General features: G+C 32.4%; 1 protein-coding gene across 2 annotated transcripts in view; it reads right to left on the bottom strand.

Annotated features, from left to right (window-relative positions):
- PTPRQ (protein tyrosine phosphatase receptor type Q) overlaps nucleotides 1-19,876 on the bottom strand; it is a 198,413-nt gene that overhangs the window by 13,857 nt on the left and 164,680 nt on the right. For both annotated transcript variants that reach the window (XM_090273667.1, XM_090273668.1), the window contains 4 exons: nucleotides 12,893-12,919; nucleotides 12,167-12,248; nucleotides 8,891-8,981; nucleotides 4,000-4,076 (listed from right to left, as the gene is read on the bottom strand). In XM_090273667.1, the coding sequence (XP_090129793.1) occupies nucleotides 4,000-4,076; nucleotides 8,891-8,981; nucleotides 12,167-12,248; nucleotides 12,893-12,919 (277 nt within the window). The remainder of the gene's footprint in view (nucleotides 1-3,999; nucleotides 4,077-8,890; nucleotides 8,982-12,166; nucleotides 12,249-12,892; nucleotides 12,920-19,876) is intronic.

Genomic DNA, 19,876 nt, shown 5'->3' with positions numbered 1-19,876 from the left:
CTCTGGTGACATCTTAGGAGAGACTTCAAGGAGAAAGAGAGTAAGCCTTGCATTATTTTGGGGGAAGGTGTTCCACATAGAAAGAAAGTCAAGTGCAACAGTATTAAAGGAGAGATGTCCTGTATTGTTCTATGAACAGCAAGTGGCTGGAGTGGAATACATGAGGGGGGACAGTACAGTATTAGACGATAACATCAGAAAGAACAGGGAAGGAAGGATAACAATGTTTTAGGTCCTTGAAGGTAAAGATAAGACTTTGGTTTTTATTATGAATGATACAGAAAGCCATCAGAAGTTTATAACTATATAGAGTGTGCAGCTTAACAGTTTCACTCTGGTTTCTGTAAGAAGACTAGCCTACAAGAGGTTAAAGGTGAAAGGAGGAAGAGGAGTTAGGTTATGGCAACAATCAAACCAAGGAGCTGAGTCATAGCAATGGGGATGATGAGAAGTGATAGGATCTGGATACATTTTGAAGACAGGGCAATCAGAATTTGATGATGGATTAGATGTTGGGTATAAAAAATTAGAGGAATCAATAATGACTCCAAAGGATGATGGGGAAGACTTCAGGGTGAGCAGACTTGAAGGGAATATTAGAAATTCATTATGAACATATTAAACTGGAAATCCTTATTAGATAATCAAGTGGGAATATCATGAAGGCAATTGGGTATAAGATTTTGGAATTCAGGAAGAAGTTCAAGCCAGAAACATACATTTGAAAGTAATCAACACATAGATCTTACTTAAAATTATGAGAATGGTTGAGATTACCAATGAAATGAGTTTTGAAAGAAACTAAATTCAAGGAACGGTACATAGATCATTCTGATGTTTGGTAGTTGAGGAGATAAGAGAGAACCACTGAGACTGAGATGAAAGAGTCAATAAGCTGTAGTTGAAAAATGGAGAAAATGGTGTCTAGAAGTCAATGAAGAAAGTATTTAAAGGGTGAGTGTAATAATTTTAATTGATCGAGTTACAAAATGTTTCTCTCGGTTATTTGCGTTTCACTTTTACAGGGACTCAATGTCCTTAGGTATTATAACATTTTATCAAAATGGGAACAAATCTGCTTTTTATGATGTTATTACAGCTATTTTGCATCACAACCTTTTCATCTTTCTTCTTTTAATTATGAAAAAATAGTTATTCTCAAGTTAGTGTAATTTCAGGCATCTGGTTGAAAGAATAGATAATTTTGAGGGTTTGGGACCTTCCTCTTGTCTCATTATATAACATGCTTTATTGTTAGCTCTCTAGAAAATATTGCTAAATTCATTTGTATAGTTAGTGGCTGTTTACAAGGATGTAATGTCTCTTTCCCTCCCTCACACAGTCCATTCTTTATAAAAATTTTCCAAGCTCTGTGAGTTCTAGCTCCAGGAGCACAATTCTCAAGAATAGCCAAGGGCAGAAGGATGCACATATTGATGGTATGTTAATCTAGTTATAGAAACTGGCCTGGAGTTTCCTAGCCTTAAAGTATCACCCCTCAGACCACTTGCTGATCCTCCCTTTTCTCTTCCCCAGACTTCATTTTTTGCTTTTCCATCTGAATACTAGTTATTTTGCTTTCTTCCCTACCTCTCTTTATATCTCTCTTCCCCTTTCCTCTAGCTTCTGAAGATGTAGGAATCCAGGAACCATGTGTAGATGAACTCTGTCTTTTGCTCCTGGGACAATTTATGAACTTTCAGAAAGAGGTGCCACTGGGGAATGAGGAGAAACTGAGGTGTCAGACATTCTTTTAGATGAAAAGACTGGCTGATTTGGAGACGGAAAAGTGAGGACCAATACAGTGTCTAGGCTTTGTCTATTCCCATCTGATCCTGGCATCTCAAGCAAAGGAGTTCTACCTGAAAAGTAAAGACAATAAAATACAGGGTGGGGCAAAAGCAGGTTTATAATTATGAATATGAAAAACACAAAGTTCACTTGTATTATTATTATTGTATTATTTTCCATATGAACAACTGTAAACCTACTTTGCTCCACCCTGTATACTGCCCACTCTAATGCCTTACCTGCCTTAATGTGCTCTCCATTTGGGCCTGTTTGCCATGCAGGTCAGTAATGGTTGTGCACATCACTGTCTTTGGGTCATAGTGACCTTGTTGTAAGCTTTATATTACATCATTTGATTACATCATGTGAATATACATATATTCAGACTTCTTAGTTTATTGCTCACCTTGCCTTATCATCTTCTCATGGTGTCTCCTGACAACCTATACTATTTAGAGATTACAATGGGGATTCAGGAATATTCCTTTGCTTATTTATCTGTGTGGTTCACTTAAACCTACTAAGACTAGTTTCCTTCCTAATCATATGCTTATCTTGTACTGTCACCCTATATCTAATGGAGCATTAGAGGATATAAACTATTTATTTGCACCTGCCAATTAGTAAATTTAAAAAATGGTACAAATCAATAGGTTACTGATAGAACCATTTGCCTTTGTATTATCCTATGGTTTTATAAGACCATTATAAGATCATTAGAACATTGATCAAATTTAAATATGTAAATGCATGTATGTATCATTGTGTAAGTTAAAGCAAAACTTCAGCATCCTATGGAATTTAGGCTACAATGAAAATTAGTAAGCACAGGATTTCACAAAAATCTTTAGAGTAGAATTACATTTTCAAGGAAATCGGTCATTTGAGAAATGAATAAAGTATGTTGTCACAATAGTAAATTTAGGTTTTTTAAGTTCTAGCATAAAAATAGGATGAAGTTCAATGGATGCCTTAGCTCCCCCCTACACATACACATCACTTCCCCTATTAAAAAATCTTATATTATCTCAGTATTCATTATTTTCACAATAATACCTAACATATTAGTGTAATTTTGGAGTGACTGTCAACCAATATAGAATTTAGAATAAACTGCCTCTTCCAACAAAGTCTTTGAGGTAATGGGACACAGGACACTTAGGTTTGATGTTGGGGAAAGGATGGTGCATTCCATAAGCAGAGCCCCAATGGGACCAAAGGGAATGGCAGGCCGAGGCAAGGAGACCTATGAATAAGAAAGGAATAAAAGACATATGAGAGTGTGGGCAGAAGAGGAAACCCTCAAGAATCTGTAAGGTCACCATGATAAAGATGGTTAACCTTACAATGTATTAGAATATCTTGTTAAAGGAAAACTGTATATTAGAGTTGTTCAACATAGAATCATCTGTCTTAAAAGGAAGTGGTTGAATTGGTGCCAAGAGAGGCTGACATCAAATTATCAGAAAATTTTAAGAAAGAATTCCAAGGTGAATAGTTGAATTAACCACAAGGGCGATTCCTACTCCGAGATTTCATGGTTGGTCAACTCAAGTGGAGGTCTTGGGAGCATATAAGGTTTCTATGTTCCCAAGATATTGATGAGCATTGACAGAACGAAAGAGCCATGAAGAATGAGAGGGAGTCCCTAAAACAATCTGGCTTCAGTCATTTTCAATCCAATTCAGCAAGCATTTATTATCTGTGATGTGCAAGACAGTATATTAGGCATGTCACAATTCCCCCATGTTGGTTCATTTAGGACATTTTTATTGAATATCTGCAAAGAGTTCACATTCTACAAGTAGCTAAGGATAGGAAAAAGAGCATGGCATCATAGACCCTTGCAGGACAACAAATCTAGAAAGTAAAAAAAGCATAATATATTTTTATATTATATGGACATAACTGTCCATTCAATTAACTTTGAAACAGAGACTGGCAGGCTTCATTCTTTACAGATAATACATTGAAAAGGGGACATATGAAATAGTAAAAAGATGAATGAATATGTAACCTGGAGTTGTACATTTGCCACTTATTACGTAGTGAAATGATTGTTGATAACTTGAAATCTCTATTAGGAGCTGGCACATAAAGATCCATACAGGTTGTAATAAATTTGTTGGTTTAAATAAACAGAAGAGTAATATAATTTCAGTATTTATGTTTTATAAAAATATAAAATGTTTAAAAGTAGGGACTTACAGAAACATAGCTGGCATTAATATAATCTGATCCTGGAATACTAGCATCAGCTATCAGCTTCACTCTGTTATTATTATCTAGAAAAAAATACATAAGAAATCAATGCTATTCAATTTTAAATTACCACTACTTGTTTTTACTATAAATGTAATACAAAGAAGTTCATGATATAACAGTCAACATTACAGATGGTTATAAAACTAAAAAAGAAGTTTCCTTTATCCCATATTTCCACTACCTAGAAACAATGATTATTAATATGTTCTTGCATATGTTTCCAGAATTTTCTGTACATACTTATAGAAAATTAATCACAGATGGGATGATATATATTCTATTCTGCAAATTGCTTCCTTCATTTACCTGTATCATTCCATCTCAACATAAACAAAGATACCTACCTCTTTATTTTAAAAAGCCATGTAGTATTTCATGGTTTGAATATATCATGTGCAAAGATGTAAATTAATCTATTTTTAATAAAGAGCTGAATAAACATTACAACTTTTTGCATGTATGTTCAAAAGTATTTGTACATTACCAGTAATAAAATTCCCAAGTCATATTGTACATTTCAAATTTTGAAAAATATTCCCAAATTGTTTTCTATTATATCAATTCATACTCTGAGCAGAAATGTTTGAACAATTCTGTTTTCTCTTACTTTCACTACCACAAGATATTATCAAACCATTTAATTTATTATCTCTTGATAGATATAAATTAGTATCTCACAGTATTTATTTTGATCTCCTTAAGTATAAATAAAATTGAGCTTCATTGCTTATTTATTGGGCATTATAAATACCTTTCTGTTAAATGTCTTTTCATATTATACCATTTTCCAATTAAAAAAATACTTTATACTAAAACAAAAGGCTATACGTGGCCTATTGCAGTATATGTTAAACTTTTCTTCTTAGTTTGTTCTTTGTTTTTGACTCTATCAATCTAGCTAACTATAATATCCTCCCATACATAAAATTGATTTTTTTTGGTAATCAAATTTCTCATTTCCTTTCATTATGGCTTTATTATAGCATCTTGTGTTATTCAGGCAAAGGTGTTTGTAAACAATATTCTTAATTTTACAAATTCATTCATAGTTTCTTCTGGAACTTTAATGTGCTTTTCTGCTTTTATTGTAAGTATTTCCATCTTTAAATCATTGGGACTTATTTATTATTTATGTTACAGAATAAGATAAAATATATCCTTTATTGTTTGTTTGCTTTTTGCCACTTATAGCAAAAAATTGTCCCAATTTTTAACATTCTACACTCCTCCTTATTATTCAAAATATCACTTTTGTCATATACTAGATTTCTCTATATGTGTAGGTCTATTTCTGGACTATTTATTATCTTCTATTAAGTTATCTGCCTATTCTTTATTTAATTTCTTTATTTAATACCTAACTTTTAAGTATTATTCTTTAGACTATTGTTAAGATCTGGAAAAAGGAGATTACCCTCCCCCCGTCCATTACCTTTCTTCAAAATATGATTTTTTTTCCTTGAGGATTGTTTTTACCAAGTTGGTACTATAATTGTAACATCCAGTGCTAATTTTAACTGGACATGAAAATGATAAAAATGAAATATCTACTAGTACTTAATTATTTTGAAGGGTTTCTTTTAACCTCAATGGGAAGGCACTCAGTAGTGGAGAAAAGGTGGCTAAATGGGATTGGGTTTGAGTTCCAGATGACCTATTCACCATAAGTACAGCCTCAGGTGAATTGCTTAACTTCTCTGCTTCTTTGTTACCTCAGCCATAATGTGTAGCTATAATATTTATTTTGTAGACTCCTCTTGAGGAAAAGTTAAATGAGAGATTATAGTAAGTAGTCAATAAATTTTCTCACATTCTGAAAACAAGCATATCCTATATGTTAAAATGACTTAGCCTTATTACTAGTAATTAATGACTTACCCAATGGGCTTAAAGTTTGAGGTGGAGAATGTTTTAGCAAATTTATGCCAATTATTATGTCCCAAATATTTTTGAATTTGGTGTGAGCCAGCAATTTTAATGATATTGTGCTAGTCCTGTCACTAAGGAAGGGAAGCCATCAGGTTTCTATTCACTCGATACACCTCTAAGCCAACAAGTTAAAATTTTTATTCATAGAGTTGGAACACTTCTGAAGGTCAGAGTGTTGGGTCAAACAGAGACTTTTAAATCTCTTCAGCAATTATTTATTACTAATTCTAGTATCTTTAAGCCTTGTAAGCCAATATCTTCTAAAATGCACTGTGACATTTAAAATCCTACTTCCTACATTACTCAAGGAAAACAATGCACTTCACTTAGGCGGCTCAAGCTAAAATTTAGACTCTACAGGAAAAAAAAACATTTCTTCAGCTTTACAGCTTCTCTGCAAGCACAATGGGGGAAAATATTTAGTCTAAACATCTCATTTGCTTATTCTGTGTGTGTGTGAGTGTGTGTGAGGGGTTGGGGCATACTGGACCACAGAGGTCACTGTGAGTTTACCATTTGCCTTTTAAACCAGACTAGGGAAGTGGGCTTGTTCTTCCCAGACTACAGATCATAAGGGTCTATTAAAAATTGTATTAACTCAGGAAGTTAGCAGTTTTTTAAAATAAGCAATCTATCAATTACTTATAATCATTTTCTTGTATTTTTCTAGTTCTGGGCAAAGTGATTTATGTGATTATTTCATCTGATCCTCACAATAACTTTAAGAGATAGAGACCATGAATAATATATCCAGTCACTAAAATAGTGGGTAAAAAAGATCACAACCCAGCATGTTTGATTAGAACCCATGTGTTAGTTTTTTATGCTATACAATGGGAAGTATGTATTAGTTGAATTAATAAATTATTCTCAAAACATTCTTGAAAAATATAAAATTTTACCTAACAAAATTATTTCTTATAAGACCTCCAACTCTGAAAGAGGACAATTAAGAAAAAGTTTCCCTTACAAATCTATTAAAGACTATTGGGTGTAGGGGTATTATTTAAAGAATTACCATAGGTTTTCAGTACTTAAATTAAGAAAAAAGCAGAAAACATTTGGACAATATCCATTTGACCCTAGCAAAGGGGAAAAAAAATGCATGAAGTGCCCATTCTAAAATTCCAGAACATCCTTGATTTATAATATAAGTCCATCATTACCAATTATTTCTTTGTCTTAGCCTCAGAAATGAAGAGTTGGGGTAATTATACTCCTCAGACCTTCTTGTTTTTTTAAAGATTGGTTATTTAGTCTCATCAGCCATTCTTATTCTCTTTTTTATGCTATAAGTAAGAAGCTAATATTGTCTGACTTTTTAATAGCCATGATGTGAATCCAGATAATGATGTAGTGAAATCTTAATAAAATATTGAAATATCACATTTAAAAACACTCAAAAATGAAATACTTAAATTAGATACTCTGATACTTGGCAACTAAACATATTTGATTTACTTATTTTATATACACTGATATGTGATAAATTAATTCAGCCAATTAATTCACTATAATTGTAAGTGAATGTTAAATACTACATAGCACTGCCCCTCAAAAAGACTATAGTTTATTTTCACAGAATATCACTGAGTAAGCATGAAGCAGACAGTGTGGAAGAAATTTAGGTACAGATAAATATAAAAACATGAGAATTTCCATGTCTTTAAATTAATTATTCATCCAACCCAGGTTAACTCGTTGAAAGGGAAAACAAAAGGGCCTGTTCAGAAATGTGGTGCCATAGAAACTTGGAGATGTAAAACATTTCTTATTTTCTATAAAAATGTCTTATTTGTCAACTGCTCTGAAAGTCATTTACTTATGATTCGTTTTGTTCCAGAAAGGATTTTAAGATTAAAGCTATTGGTATTTTTAACCTATTCTAATTCTTGGGAATTAGCAGATTCCATTAGATTACTACCTCCTATATCATGTTTCCTTACATTTTTTATTTCATGTCTCAGTTATCCTCCAGTTCTAGAGTATCAAAATTTGGGCCATTTCTTCCTATCCGTAGACTTTATGATTTTATATTCTGTGATTGTATTCTTCTTAAAGTGGATGTCTTTTTAGGCAGTGAAGTTCAACTTTTAAGTATGGAATTTCTCCCAATATAGCTTTAAAAAGGCATAACACAAAGAGAAAATTATAATGTTAACACTAAAATTAAGAATATTTTAAAACTTTAGATTTAAAAAAAATATTGACAATAAATACATCACAAATTTCACATTTTATTTCATAACATAAAGGTATTAAATTATAATATAGATAGCAGAAGTTCAAAATATAACATCAAACTTATCAGTATTATTAAGAAGTATATTATGTTTTTTTCTTTAATTCTTAAAGCAATATATGGCTTCTTATTGATTTAAAAACAAAGTAATTTTTAGTATGGTAAAGCACAACCCAGTTTTATTTGTGAAACTAAAACTGATAAATCTATATCTATATCTATATTTTATCCTCAATGAATATTTTGCAATGGATTTTTTATATTCCATAAGAGAATACTGCAATGCTCTTAAAGGAAACTAATGCACAAAGTTACATGTGAACTTTTTCTTTTCATTTGAAAACTAGGTCTGTAGGAAGATGTTAGAGTGTTTTGTTACTTGGGTTAAATTACAAAGCTAAGAAACTATTAGATCTACAGTTTCTTGCACCTGCATTAAGTGAACCTTGTATGAACAAGCTGAAAACCATGTACATTAACTTTAATAAAATTAACAAAGCAAAAGAGCTACAATTTGAAAGTTGGTACTAACAAAATACATTATTATAATTTAATTAATATACAATAAATATATTTAAGAAATTAAAAAAAACATTAAGATGCATTTTTTTGGTCACATTAAAGCATTTCACGGTGAAAACCAGACATAGTAAATGCACATACATGGTTTTATGTTTGGAAAGCGGTTTTTTGCTCTGTTCCAAGGAAGGTCAGCATCAGTTGAAGAAAGATCCTGAAGAAATTTTGGCAGTTCCTGTGGAATGAAGTCATTACAAAGTTTAAGTTGATTTCAGAGTTAAACAAGAAATTCCACTTAGTAAAACACAATTCTTTTTCTAGTCACTTTTATTTTTAAATTGAAAACACCTCTCATAACTGTAGAAACAAGGTCAAATTAACCGTAATGAACTTACGTAAACTTTCACTGAAAATATGTTAAATAACATTGGTCAGTTGGGCTAGTGCTCTCTGGTATAATTTCTTTGTACTTTGGGAAGCTCTATGATGTGGCAGCCATGTTAGTAACCCTTTATCATATTTTCTTAATGGTTTTATCAGGTACACACATAATATTATTTAATATTTTAATATCTACTTAGGAGGGGAAAGAACTTCGGTGATTTATTTTTTGTTTTTTCTCCTCAGGCAGTGTGATTTCATGCCTATTAATTGGTACAACATTGGTCAGTTTTGAGAAGATAGCAAAGGTCAATTCCTGTGCTCAAAAGGCATTGTTAAATCAATAGTAGAATGCAAAGATGCAATTAAGAATTATCAGACACAGACAAAGGGTCAAGGTGATCTATTATTGACATTTTGGTGAAAAGTCACGATATTATCATTAAGAAAGTTGGGGATAAAAAAAAAACTTGGTGCAAAATTGTATTCATTATTTTGTTGAGCTGAGATTTACATTTACAAAATTTATAGTTTTCCGTTTTAGAGATTTCTCAACTTGCCAAAATCCTTAAATACTATTAAAAACATTTGTTTTTAGAATTCATTTAACATTATTATAAATACTTTATTTTAATTGGATAATTCTCCCTTCCACCTTATTTTTTCCTCAAAGAGAAAATCTGGACAGCCTTTTGCAAGCAGATATGTGTTAGAGGAGAGAGACCATGTAAACATCTGAGTTCTGGTGTGTTGGCATCAGAGGCTTAGAAAAATAAAGATTAACCAAGTGAGGAATCCTAGAACAGCTTTCATTTGGCAAGGTTTTGGGAACATATTTGTAAGAGACAAAGAACTGTTTGGGGGAGGGGAAAAGAAAGGTGAATTGAACATTACCTGAAAAGGGTACTTCTATAATTATTTCACATAGAAATATCCATTTATAGATTTAAATGACTCATCTTGTTAATCAACACCCAATTGCGAGGTTGATTGTTTGAATAGTAATGTTACACTTGGTGGCCTATTCTTATCCTTGCACTAAGGGCCTCAACAATCCTCCCAACTATTAACTCTTTCTCCTACTGTTTCCTCTTTTCAGTGAGATCACAGATGAGTTGCACTATTTTGCATCCTTACACTTTCGCGTTAATTCCTTTTCTCTGGAATATCTTTTCTTTTATCTACTCATTGGAGTTCTACTTTTCTTAAAAGTTCATCTCAAAGGTCACTTTTTTGTGAAGTCTTTCTGACTGCTATGCAAAGTTAATCTTCATTTTGTTACAAATATCCCTGTCGTGATATAGTGCCTTTGTAATTTTGTATACATGTCTGCAACTCTTATCATAATGTGAGCTTCTTTCTGGTAGGAATCATTGTCATAATAACTAACAATTGTGCCAGCCACGATTCTCAGTATTACACTCATTCAATTATTTTAGCATTCACAACTCAATGAGGTAGATATATCATTTTAGATATGAGGAAATTGAGGCACAGAGAGTTTAAGCAATTTGCCCAAGGACACTTAGCTATTAAATGTTGAATTGATATATGTCAATGTGCCAAATACATAATAAGAGGTTTTTAATATTTCAAGTATAATAAATGAATGTAACTTAAATTATAAGGTTTTTCAAATATGTGCATCAAATGTTCCTTTGTTTATTAAAACATAATTTCACTTTAAAAAACTTAATACAGCATTAGGATAAAAACATTTAATAGAAAACAAGCCCTTTATATATATATATATATATATATATAGATACATTTATACAAGTTACACAAAACCTATATATTTATATAAAAACACCCTAAGTCTTGAAACCATGATCTCTAAAAAAACTAAACTAGAAACTTTCTCAATATATGTAAAAATGTTATTAGTAATAAAACTTTTCATCTACTTAGTCATGCATAATGTAATTATGTTTGCTTCTATTCTAGTGAAATTACACTTTTGTTCCCAAAAAATTGAGAGTTCTTGCTCTGTAAATGCTAAAAAGAGTTTTATGATACCACTGATTTTGTTAAGTCCAGACCAATATTATTTAAGAAGCATAACCAAAAAGCTGTAGGAAATACCATTAATCTTCTCACATTTCTTTGTTATTATTCCCTGAGAGACTGAAATATTATAATCCTGAACTATTCAAGCCAATTGTTTGATTCTTTGTTTCATAAGTTCATACCCTGTGAATTTCATGAAAAAAGAAATAGAAATAAAGTTTCAGTGACATTTTGAAATCTGTTTTATTTTCATAATAAACATTAGTCATTCAAGTTAAGAAAGATGCTTACAAGTTTGAAAATAACTTGCAGATCTGATATGTATCTTATGTTTTAAAATAATTTCAATTATAATTTTATAATTTCAATGTCAAAAGCAACAAAATTATTCTTAACTTTTAAATAGGTTTTAGGTGACAAGTTCTTTACTTATTCTCTAGAACATGAAACAGCATTATTTTTATAGTAACTTAAAAATAGGCCTTGTAAATCATGGGCATTACTTGTCTATTTTTGATTTTCGGACAATTCTGGAAATGACATTATTTGTATAGTTTTTGGAGACATCAACTACCACTCTCAGGTTCACCTATACCACAAACACAAACTAAGCAGGCAAGTATAAACTGGAATGATTTAGTCTCTATATCTAACCCAGTTATTTGACTATGAACCACATTTATGGTATAACCCAAGCCTTGTACACAAACAAAAACTAATGTAAACAGCACCATAGATTAGCATCTACATTCGGTTGAGGGAGCAGAGAAGAAAGGAGGCCAGGATGCTGTTTTCCGGGAGGTCTGAAGAAGTGCACCTTTTCCTGACACAGTAGGTGAATAATTCTGTTCAGGTTGCACCCGAGGCTGCCCAGTGTAACATTACTATCCAAACAATCGACCTGGTAATTGGGTATTGATTATCAAGGCCAGAGTCCTTCATGGTCTCGCATGCTTAAAATGGACATGAAATGTGACACACGAAACGACTGGAGCTCTGGCAATGTTGTGACAACTGCTAGTAACATACCGAAAATTCTTCTTGAAACTTTAGGTTGTTGTTTGTGCAAAGCTCTTCAACATGTTGCAGGAAGGATTTCTTGCTTATCGGCCTCCAAGCAAGGAAAGATATGAAATGGAGTCACATTAGATTGGGTTCTTTCACTTTAACATGGACACTGGTTAACAAGTTAAAGAACAACGGACATTTCAAAACCCGTAAACCACCCAGCCCTGTGAAGTCGCTCTGTCATCCTTTCAAAATTTTCTCAAGTGCACTTTCTTTGTATTCATGGTTCAGTGTTCTTTCTATTTTTAAGTGGCTTTCAGTGAATGATTTAACATTTTAATGAAGAAAGTTTTCAAGTAAATGTAAGGCATAAAGTTATCATTGAATCCTAAAGCACATAATACCTCTTTGTCATACAAAAAACATTTTATACATTACAAGGTTTTAGAAGACATAAAATATTGCAGTGACCTCATTCTCATAATGACATGGTTTTTAAACCCCAAGGAGTTTAAGTATCCCCGTATTACTTCTCAAGCTAAAATACAGACATGCAGACTTCACCCCAAGAGAGAGAGAAAGCATTTCTCCAGTTACCATGCAATTAGTCATGCTTTTATGATTTATATCCAGCTTGGAGGTTTTTCTAACAAACATACAAAAAAAGGAACCACACAGTAAGATTCATCAAATCAGTGAGTCTAAAGTTGATATTCAAAAAGAAGAAAAGATATTTGACAAACTTACTTGATGGATTTTCTATAACTAAGTAACCTGCAACAGAGATGGTATTAAATACATTATGAGTTAACGGTAGGGCTCTTTCTAAAGAGTTCTAGATTAAAATAAGAAATATATAAACCAGTAATGTATAATGTGCAATGCTTTAACTCACATGTGATCATTATTTAAAATTCTATTTCCTTTTAAAATATTACATATTATTTGTGCCCAAATAATAATTTGGCTTCTCTTTCAAGTTAAGAATGTACTTTTCTATATTGTTAGGCATTTGGGGCACTACAATAAAAATGGGTCACTTTTTAATATATTGCATTGCATTTAGTGTTCTAAGAAAGTTAATGGGGATTTGAAAAAATATTTTCTTTGTCCACAGAGAGTGTTGAACCCAGAAGAATGGATCATTGAAAAATAACATTATATTGCCTAAGTTTTGTTTTGTGAGCTTTGATAACTATATTATTATAACAAAATCACCATCATGTCAGTTACTTTAGTCATATGTATTGTTACAGTTAATTGGCCATTTTTACTCTGAAAAAAACCTGAAATTATTTCTAACAACTAAACAGACTACAGAACACACCAATTCAGGGATGGGCACATCTTTAGTAACACATCTGTCATGCACAACGAATTAGCACTGCACAAACACAAAAGGCACAAAGTATAATTACATAAAACATATAACTTATAAAAAGTTTTTAGTTTTTAATATTATTGGGAATAATTTTACTGTATTCTTTCAGTGAAGAATATTTATAAGAGAATGTGGTTTGTATTACAGGATGAATGAAATAATCAGATTGAAAAACATGACATAATGAATATTGTGAAAATGGTTACAAAGGGATTGTGTTTAATGTGGAAAACATGAGTTACAAAGACGTGTATTTTATTTCAGTACAGGGACTGGTGAAAAATATGGGGTAGTGGAGCAAGTATTATCAAGAAGAGTGATAGAATCTGGTTAATGCTTCAGGTGTCCTCAAGCAGAAAGAGATACGTCCCAGTTCCTCAGGCTGTAATCTGGTGGAGCATCGCATTATCAAACATGGCATGGCAGTGATAAAGCAGCAATGTTTGGCCAAAGTCTTGGCGGACGAGCTATGGGCTTTCCACAAGGCCCTCTAGTAATTCTAAGAAGGCAACAGAGAAATCCTGACTCTAACTAGATGGATCTGGAGATGGCTGAATGGGCTGTTGAATCAGAAGTACCTTTGGTTTTGGGACAGGAAGTCAGAATCTGAATTGGAGGCCTAGGAAATCCTTCCAAGATGGCGACAGTAGGGACTGAGGAAGCAATCGGAAATAACTACCCATCAGCAAAGACCATCAAGAAAAAAAGACACCATGGACTAAAACCACACTGCCCTAGCCTCCTTAGATGCCTGATACCCTATGCTCCTATGCCATGCTATTCCTCAAAAACGGAAATGGAAAGGGGCTTAGGTTGGGAAAATCCTAATTAAGTGAATGTCAGAAAGAAAGAAATAAGAGACTTGAAATAGCAAATCAATTTCCCTCCTACCAAACAATGGAAATTCTTGAGTTGCATGCAGATCATTTTTAAAGTAGCAAGAAACACTTTTCAGTTTGTGATAGGTGAAATTCAAACAACTACACCTGATTTACTTACTGACTCACGTCCATCTATTTAAGGACAATCAGAATGAAAAGATTCTCTTTTCTAGAGGATCCAGGATTACTTGAGTAACCAGTCTTGACTGGTAAAATGTTTTACTGGAATATCTAAAACCTAAAATAGAGCTACTTTCTGGGCAGCTATCAGTAAGTCATTTGAGGAATCAGTTATGTTTATGAAATTCCCAAGAGATGTTAAACATGAATAATCATATTAAAATATAAGTGAGCAAGAAATAGCTAAAGTACCATATTATTATTCATATCATTCATATCTGTGCTCTTTTTCATTAATCTCTATTCTCATTTAGCAATTATAACTGAATAAAATTTTTTCTTTAAAGTCAGTTTATTTTTAGTGATAAATGCACAGAAAGTTTATTTTATTTTATAATTATTTTATCTTGCACTTGAAATATTTCTCTAAAGATATTACTTTTAAAGCATAACTGGCTAGCTAGCTATTATACTTGAGTAGATATTTGTGAATTTTTTCCTTATAAAATACTGTGCCCTTAATGGCTTTAAATGCCTGCTCCAGCATATACCAGTTATATTACCTTGAGCAAGTTGCTTGAACTTTCTGTGCCTTAGTTTCCTAATTTAAAAAATGGGGTAAAATTACATAAATCAAGCTCACATATGAAAATGTTCAAAAAGTCCCTGGCTTTGGTAAGGAACATATACATGTTAGTTACTATCATTAGTACTACAGTTACTTTTCTATTTCATTTTGTATAACTCAAGCTCCTCTTAGCAATGCACAGTTTATAATGATACAGAGAATTTTTTGTTTCTACAAAACTTCTGCCTTAAGTTTACTAAAAAATGTAGACTGGAGTGTTCTAGATTAAGCAGCAAGATTTCCTATTTTATTCTTTCTGGCCAAAGTTTCTGCATATAAGTGGTCACAAATATCTAGACTTCAAATCCAACTCTGATTTTCTAGTTTTCAATTCAAGATCTCTAATAAAATGACTGTGGTGACTCTGTTATTATACAATCATGTGAAAGCATTTCTAAGCATGCCCACCTTTTTGACATTATCCCCTACAGTTCCCTTTCATACACTCCATTTGTAGTCCAGATATTCTCTTGGCATTCCTCCCTCTCAGTTCGTATCATTCCAGGTGTTTTCTCACAACCAGATTCTATTGATTCCTCAATAGCTGACTCAAGTGTTAATTCCTCCATGGAATTTGCCCTGTTTTATTACAGAGAAAATAATGCCTTCCTTCTGTGAAACCAACTTTCTTAGGACAAACCAGCTTCTACCTTGTATTATGGCTATTTAAGTACAAGCATCAAGGAGACAAGCATTAAGGTTCATGTATACTTGAAGGCACCGGCAGGATTAACACTTGATTTACTGTAAGTCTCTCATAACCTTATTCATAGTAAGCAATGAGTAAATCATTGTTAAGTATACAGTGTGGATGAATTCAGATCAAGATACACAGTAAGCTAAATATAAGTGCTCTGATTACTATCAGAGTATCTAAATTAGATCAATTTTTCATGAAAATATTAAGTAATTGAGAATTCTCAGAAGGTCCTAACTCAAAGGTTTGGATAAGTATGGTCACTATATGTATCAACAAATAGTATAAACAAAGGCCATATCTTATCACTTAACTTCAGAAGTTAACAGGTGGTAGATACTTTGTTAAGAAATTACATATAGGAACAATAAAATTGCTCTTGCTCACTTAAATAATATTAATAATAAAATAAGTAGGCCATGTTTTGGCTTTATTTTCTTTTATATCACTCTATTTAAACCTAATCACTTTATGTAATCTGTCCTCATTTTAATTTATATAATGTAAGAGACAAGGTTTCTAATAGTATAATTTTTATGTACTTGACCAGTCTATGCTTATGTTACAATTATGTTTGAAATAAAATCTTCAAATACCTATCTGGATAGTTTAAGTTTATGCCAAAATGGACATGAATTACCTATTTCAAATAAAAATTAGAATTTTTTTCTTGTTGTCTGTGGTATCCATATAATTGTTTTGATTCTTAGCCTCATACTGTATGGGTATATTTTTCCTGCAAGCATTGGCTATGTTTTAAATTTTGTTTTTATTTATGGTTTTAAAGTTTTATTTTTTAAATAAGAAAAATTATTAAATTGGACAATTAATACAGGAAATTGAAAAACAAGGTGGAACATAATATGAGAAAAATGAATAGCTTATCACTGCTGAGGTAATTAAATTCTTTTGGGAAAAATATTTGGTTAAACATAAAAATTTACAGAAATTGATGTGCATGTAAGTCAACAATGTTATTTCAGAAGAAGTTCTATTTTCAAATCAAGCGCTCTGTGGAGACCTGCAAAGATACTCAACAGGACACTTGTTCTCATTAACACTTTTAAAACTTCTAAAATTTTTTAAAATAGAAAGCAGTTTACTGATTATAGGTACTCTTATTTTATTCTCATAATGTTTAAGGTTATTGTCATCTTATATTCAGCTCATTAGTATATAAATAAATTTGGAAATTGTCCAGATTTCAATAAGATAACCGACTACTTCCCAATATAAAAGGATAAACAGTTTTATTACATGAATCTTAGTTTTCTTAAATCCTATGCCTTTTTGCTGAAAAGGGTATTACTTCATGTCTGGGTTCATTTTTTTTTTTTAAAGTCTATCAAAAACTTAAATTCCACTCAGATTACTCTTGATAGATCCAGAGAGTAACCATTTATTTATGTTGGCAGTGGTGATTGAAGACCATATTGTCACAGAGACTCAGCTTTCCCTCAAGGTCAATTAGTTGAAATCTATAGGGAATTAAAATAGAGTCCAAATAGAGAGCCATAGATGATAGCACATAGATGAGCAGCTTAAATCAGCATTAGCAGTGTCACAGGACAAATTGAGAAGCATTGTGCTTTCTACCAACCAGTTAAGTTAGGAGAAAGAGAAAAGAACCTCAAATTTTATTGCCTTGATGTAAAAATATGTAATTTGTACATACTACTATGTAATTCATATTCAAATACAAATTTGTAAACTATCTCTCTAGTAAAAACATATTAATTAATTTTTCCAAGTTTTGCAAAATGTCGAGTGTGAGTTATTAATTGCTTCGACATTTATATCTACTTGTAAATGATATTCTACTACTTCTTCAAAGCCTTGTAATGCTTGCAAAGGTGTCTTAATTTTTGTTCTTTACTATTGTTTTTATTTGTTCTAGCCATTAAATTAGCATCCTTTCAAATCTGTCTTCATTCTTTTACAAAATCACCATTAACTTTTCTATGGTCTTCAATATAAATGAAAAATATTATCTTAGCTAATAGCTGGTAATATGTAGCTGATGTTAAAACTTTATTTTATAAGGTAAACATACAACCTGAATAAGTTATTAATGTGATATTTTTCTTGTTTAATTAGAAAAACAAGCAATTAGTAAGTGATATCTAAGTACTTCCTCAGTATGTCTCCTCATATCTGTAAGGACAAATAAGTTAAAAAGAAGCTTAGCTATTTGAAGGGCACCTCTTTGGAGTCAATGCCCCTTCCTTTTCATCACAGTATTTCCAGAGCCTGGAACAGAGCACATTGATTGGCGTTCAATTGTTATTTGACTCAAGCAATGTGAAATGGACTTTTGGAAAAAAATGGGAAAGCCACATTCTTGCTGATGTCAAAGAGCTAAGATTCCCAGGGTGCAGGAGTTGTATTTTCCTTATTACTAAGCTTCTCTACATTAGCACATTTGAAAACAAATTCTTGACAGTTGTTTTATTTTGTCAACCATGCACTCTAAATTAAAACCAGGGGCATAAGCTTAGCTACCTCAGGGGCAATAGGGCTGACAGAGTAGAGAGGATGAAGACTCTGTTGACAGCTGTGTGAAGAGACGGTCAAAGTTCTCAGTGAGGACTTAATGAAGAGGAGACAGATGACAGACCATCTAAAAAGAAGTCCTTACAGCGTGAACTATTAGCTAGCCAGGCAGGTAAGCATTGAAGTTCTTCTTTTAGGATTAGAAGGCAACTTCAGAAAACTAAATTTGAAAGAAGACTGCATGTCCTTTAACAAATACAATTATATAGAGGTGTTCTATAGTGATTTCCATTAAACCAAACTATTATGTTTATCTCTGTCAAAGTAAGAGCTCTGACTGAGCAGGAAAGTATTCAGGACACTAGAAGAAAAATTTTGATGAAAGAGGAGAGACCGTGAAGATTCAATGAAAATGGAAGCATTTTCTCTGAGGTATTAATGACATAAAGCAAAAGAAGTAAAAGGATTATGTTTAATGATGACGAAGAAAGACATTCAGCAGAGTTGCTCAAGCAGACTCCTTGTAAGTCTGGAATGCCAAGAGGTCAGCTTCAAGTGCTGGTTAGAGATGGATCTTTTATGTGTGAACATAATCACTTAAATCATTAGTTCAACAGCACCTTACTTTGACAAATGTTTGAATCTGATCAAGCTGGTTCTTTGAAAAAAAAGGTAATTTCATAAAACTATTTTAATTCTGTCAATGGGAACTCGACAATTAGTTAATATAAAGAAAAACAAGATCAATTATCATTCCAAAATGCTAAATGCAATTAGAGTAGAGAAAGGCCTGGTTTCCTCTGTTTTAATCATACTGAATATTATTCATGGTCAGTAACAATGTTGGGAGCCTTGGCTGCATCCAGCACTGTGGCTCATGGATGCTGATTCCTCTGTAGTAGATTTGGGATTTTGAAATTAAATGGGATTTTCACTTTCTGCCTCCATTCATATCCTTGGCATGAATTAACTGATTATGTCTGAGGCACTCAATCAATTACAGGGGTCAAATGTAATGTTGACATTTTGCTATCAGAATGCGTAAAACAAATTTTGTGCTAGGACAAGAATGGCATTTCTGAGCATCAGAGGAGGGCCTGTAAGCATGCACAGTTTGCTATCCAGTGGTCAGGGAAAGAGTCAAGGTTCCAGGAAATGTGCCCTTCCGCATGGCCCTGAGTCAAAGATCAGGAAATATCATCTTCTTGGTCCTTACAGATTACCACCTGTGATAGTTGAAATGAGCGTGTGTGACATGTAAAGCCAGCCTCCACTTGTCAGATGGCAAATTCAGCTCCTGTGTCATGGTTACAGTAGGATAAGAAGCATGTGAAGAAATCTAGATGAATACTTGTTTTACTATCAAGTCTAACACAACATGAGAACACAGCAAATTCTCAGGACATGCACATTATGAATCAATGTGCATTTAGATAAGATTAATTTTATCATATCAGTAGCATGCAATATTATTGAGAACACATGTTAAGTGGAAAGCATGGGGGATGGCTTTGAAAAATAACACATTAGT

Source organism: Furipterus horrens, unplaced genomic scaffold (assembly GCF_987537825.1).
Source record: "Furipterus horrens unplaced genomic scaffold, mFurHor1.1.pri manual_scaffold_4, whole genome shotgun sequence".
Taxonomy (NCBI): domain Eukaryota; kingdom Metazoa; phylum Chordata; class Mammalia; order Chiroptera; family Furipteridae; genus Furipterus; species Furipterus horrens.
Note: the sequence above shows the minus strand (reverse complement) of the source record. Positions and strands in the feature narration are given on the sequence as shown.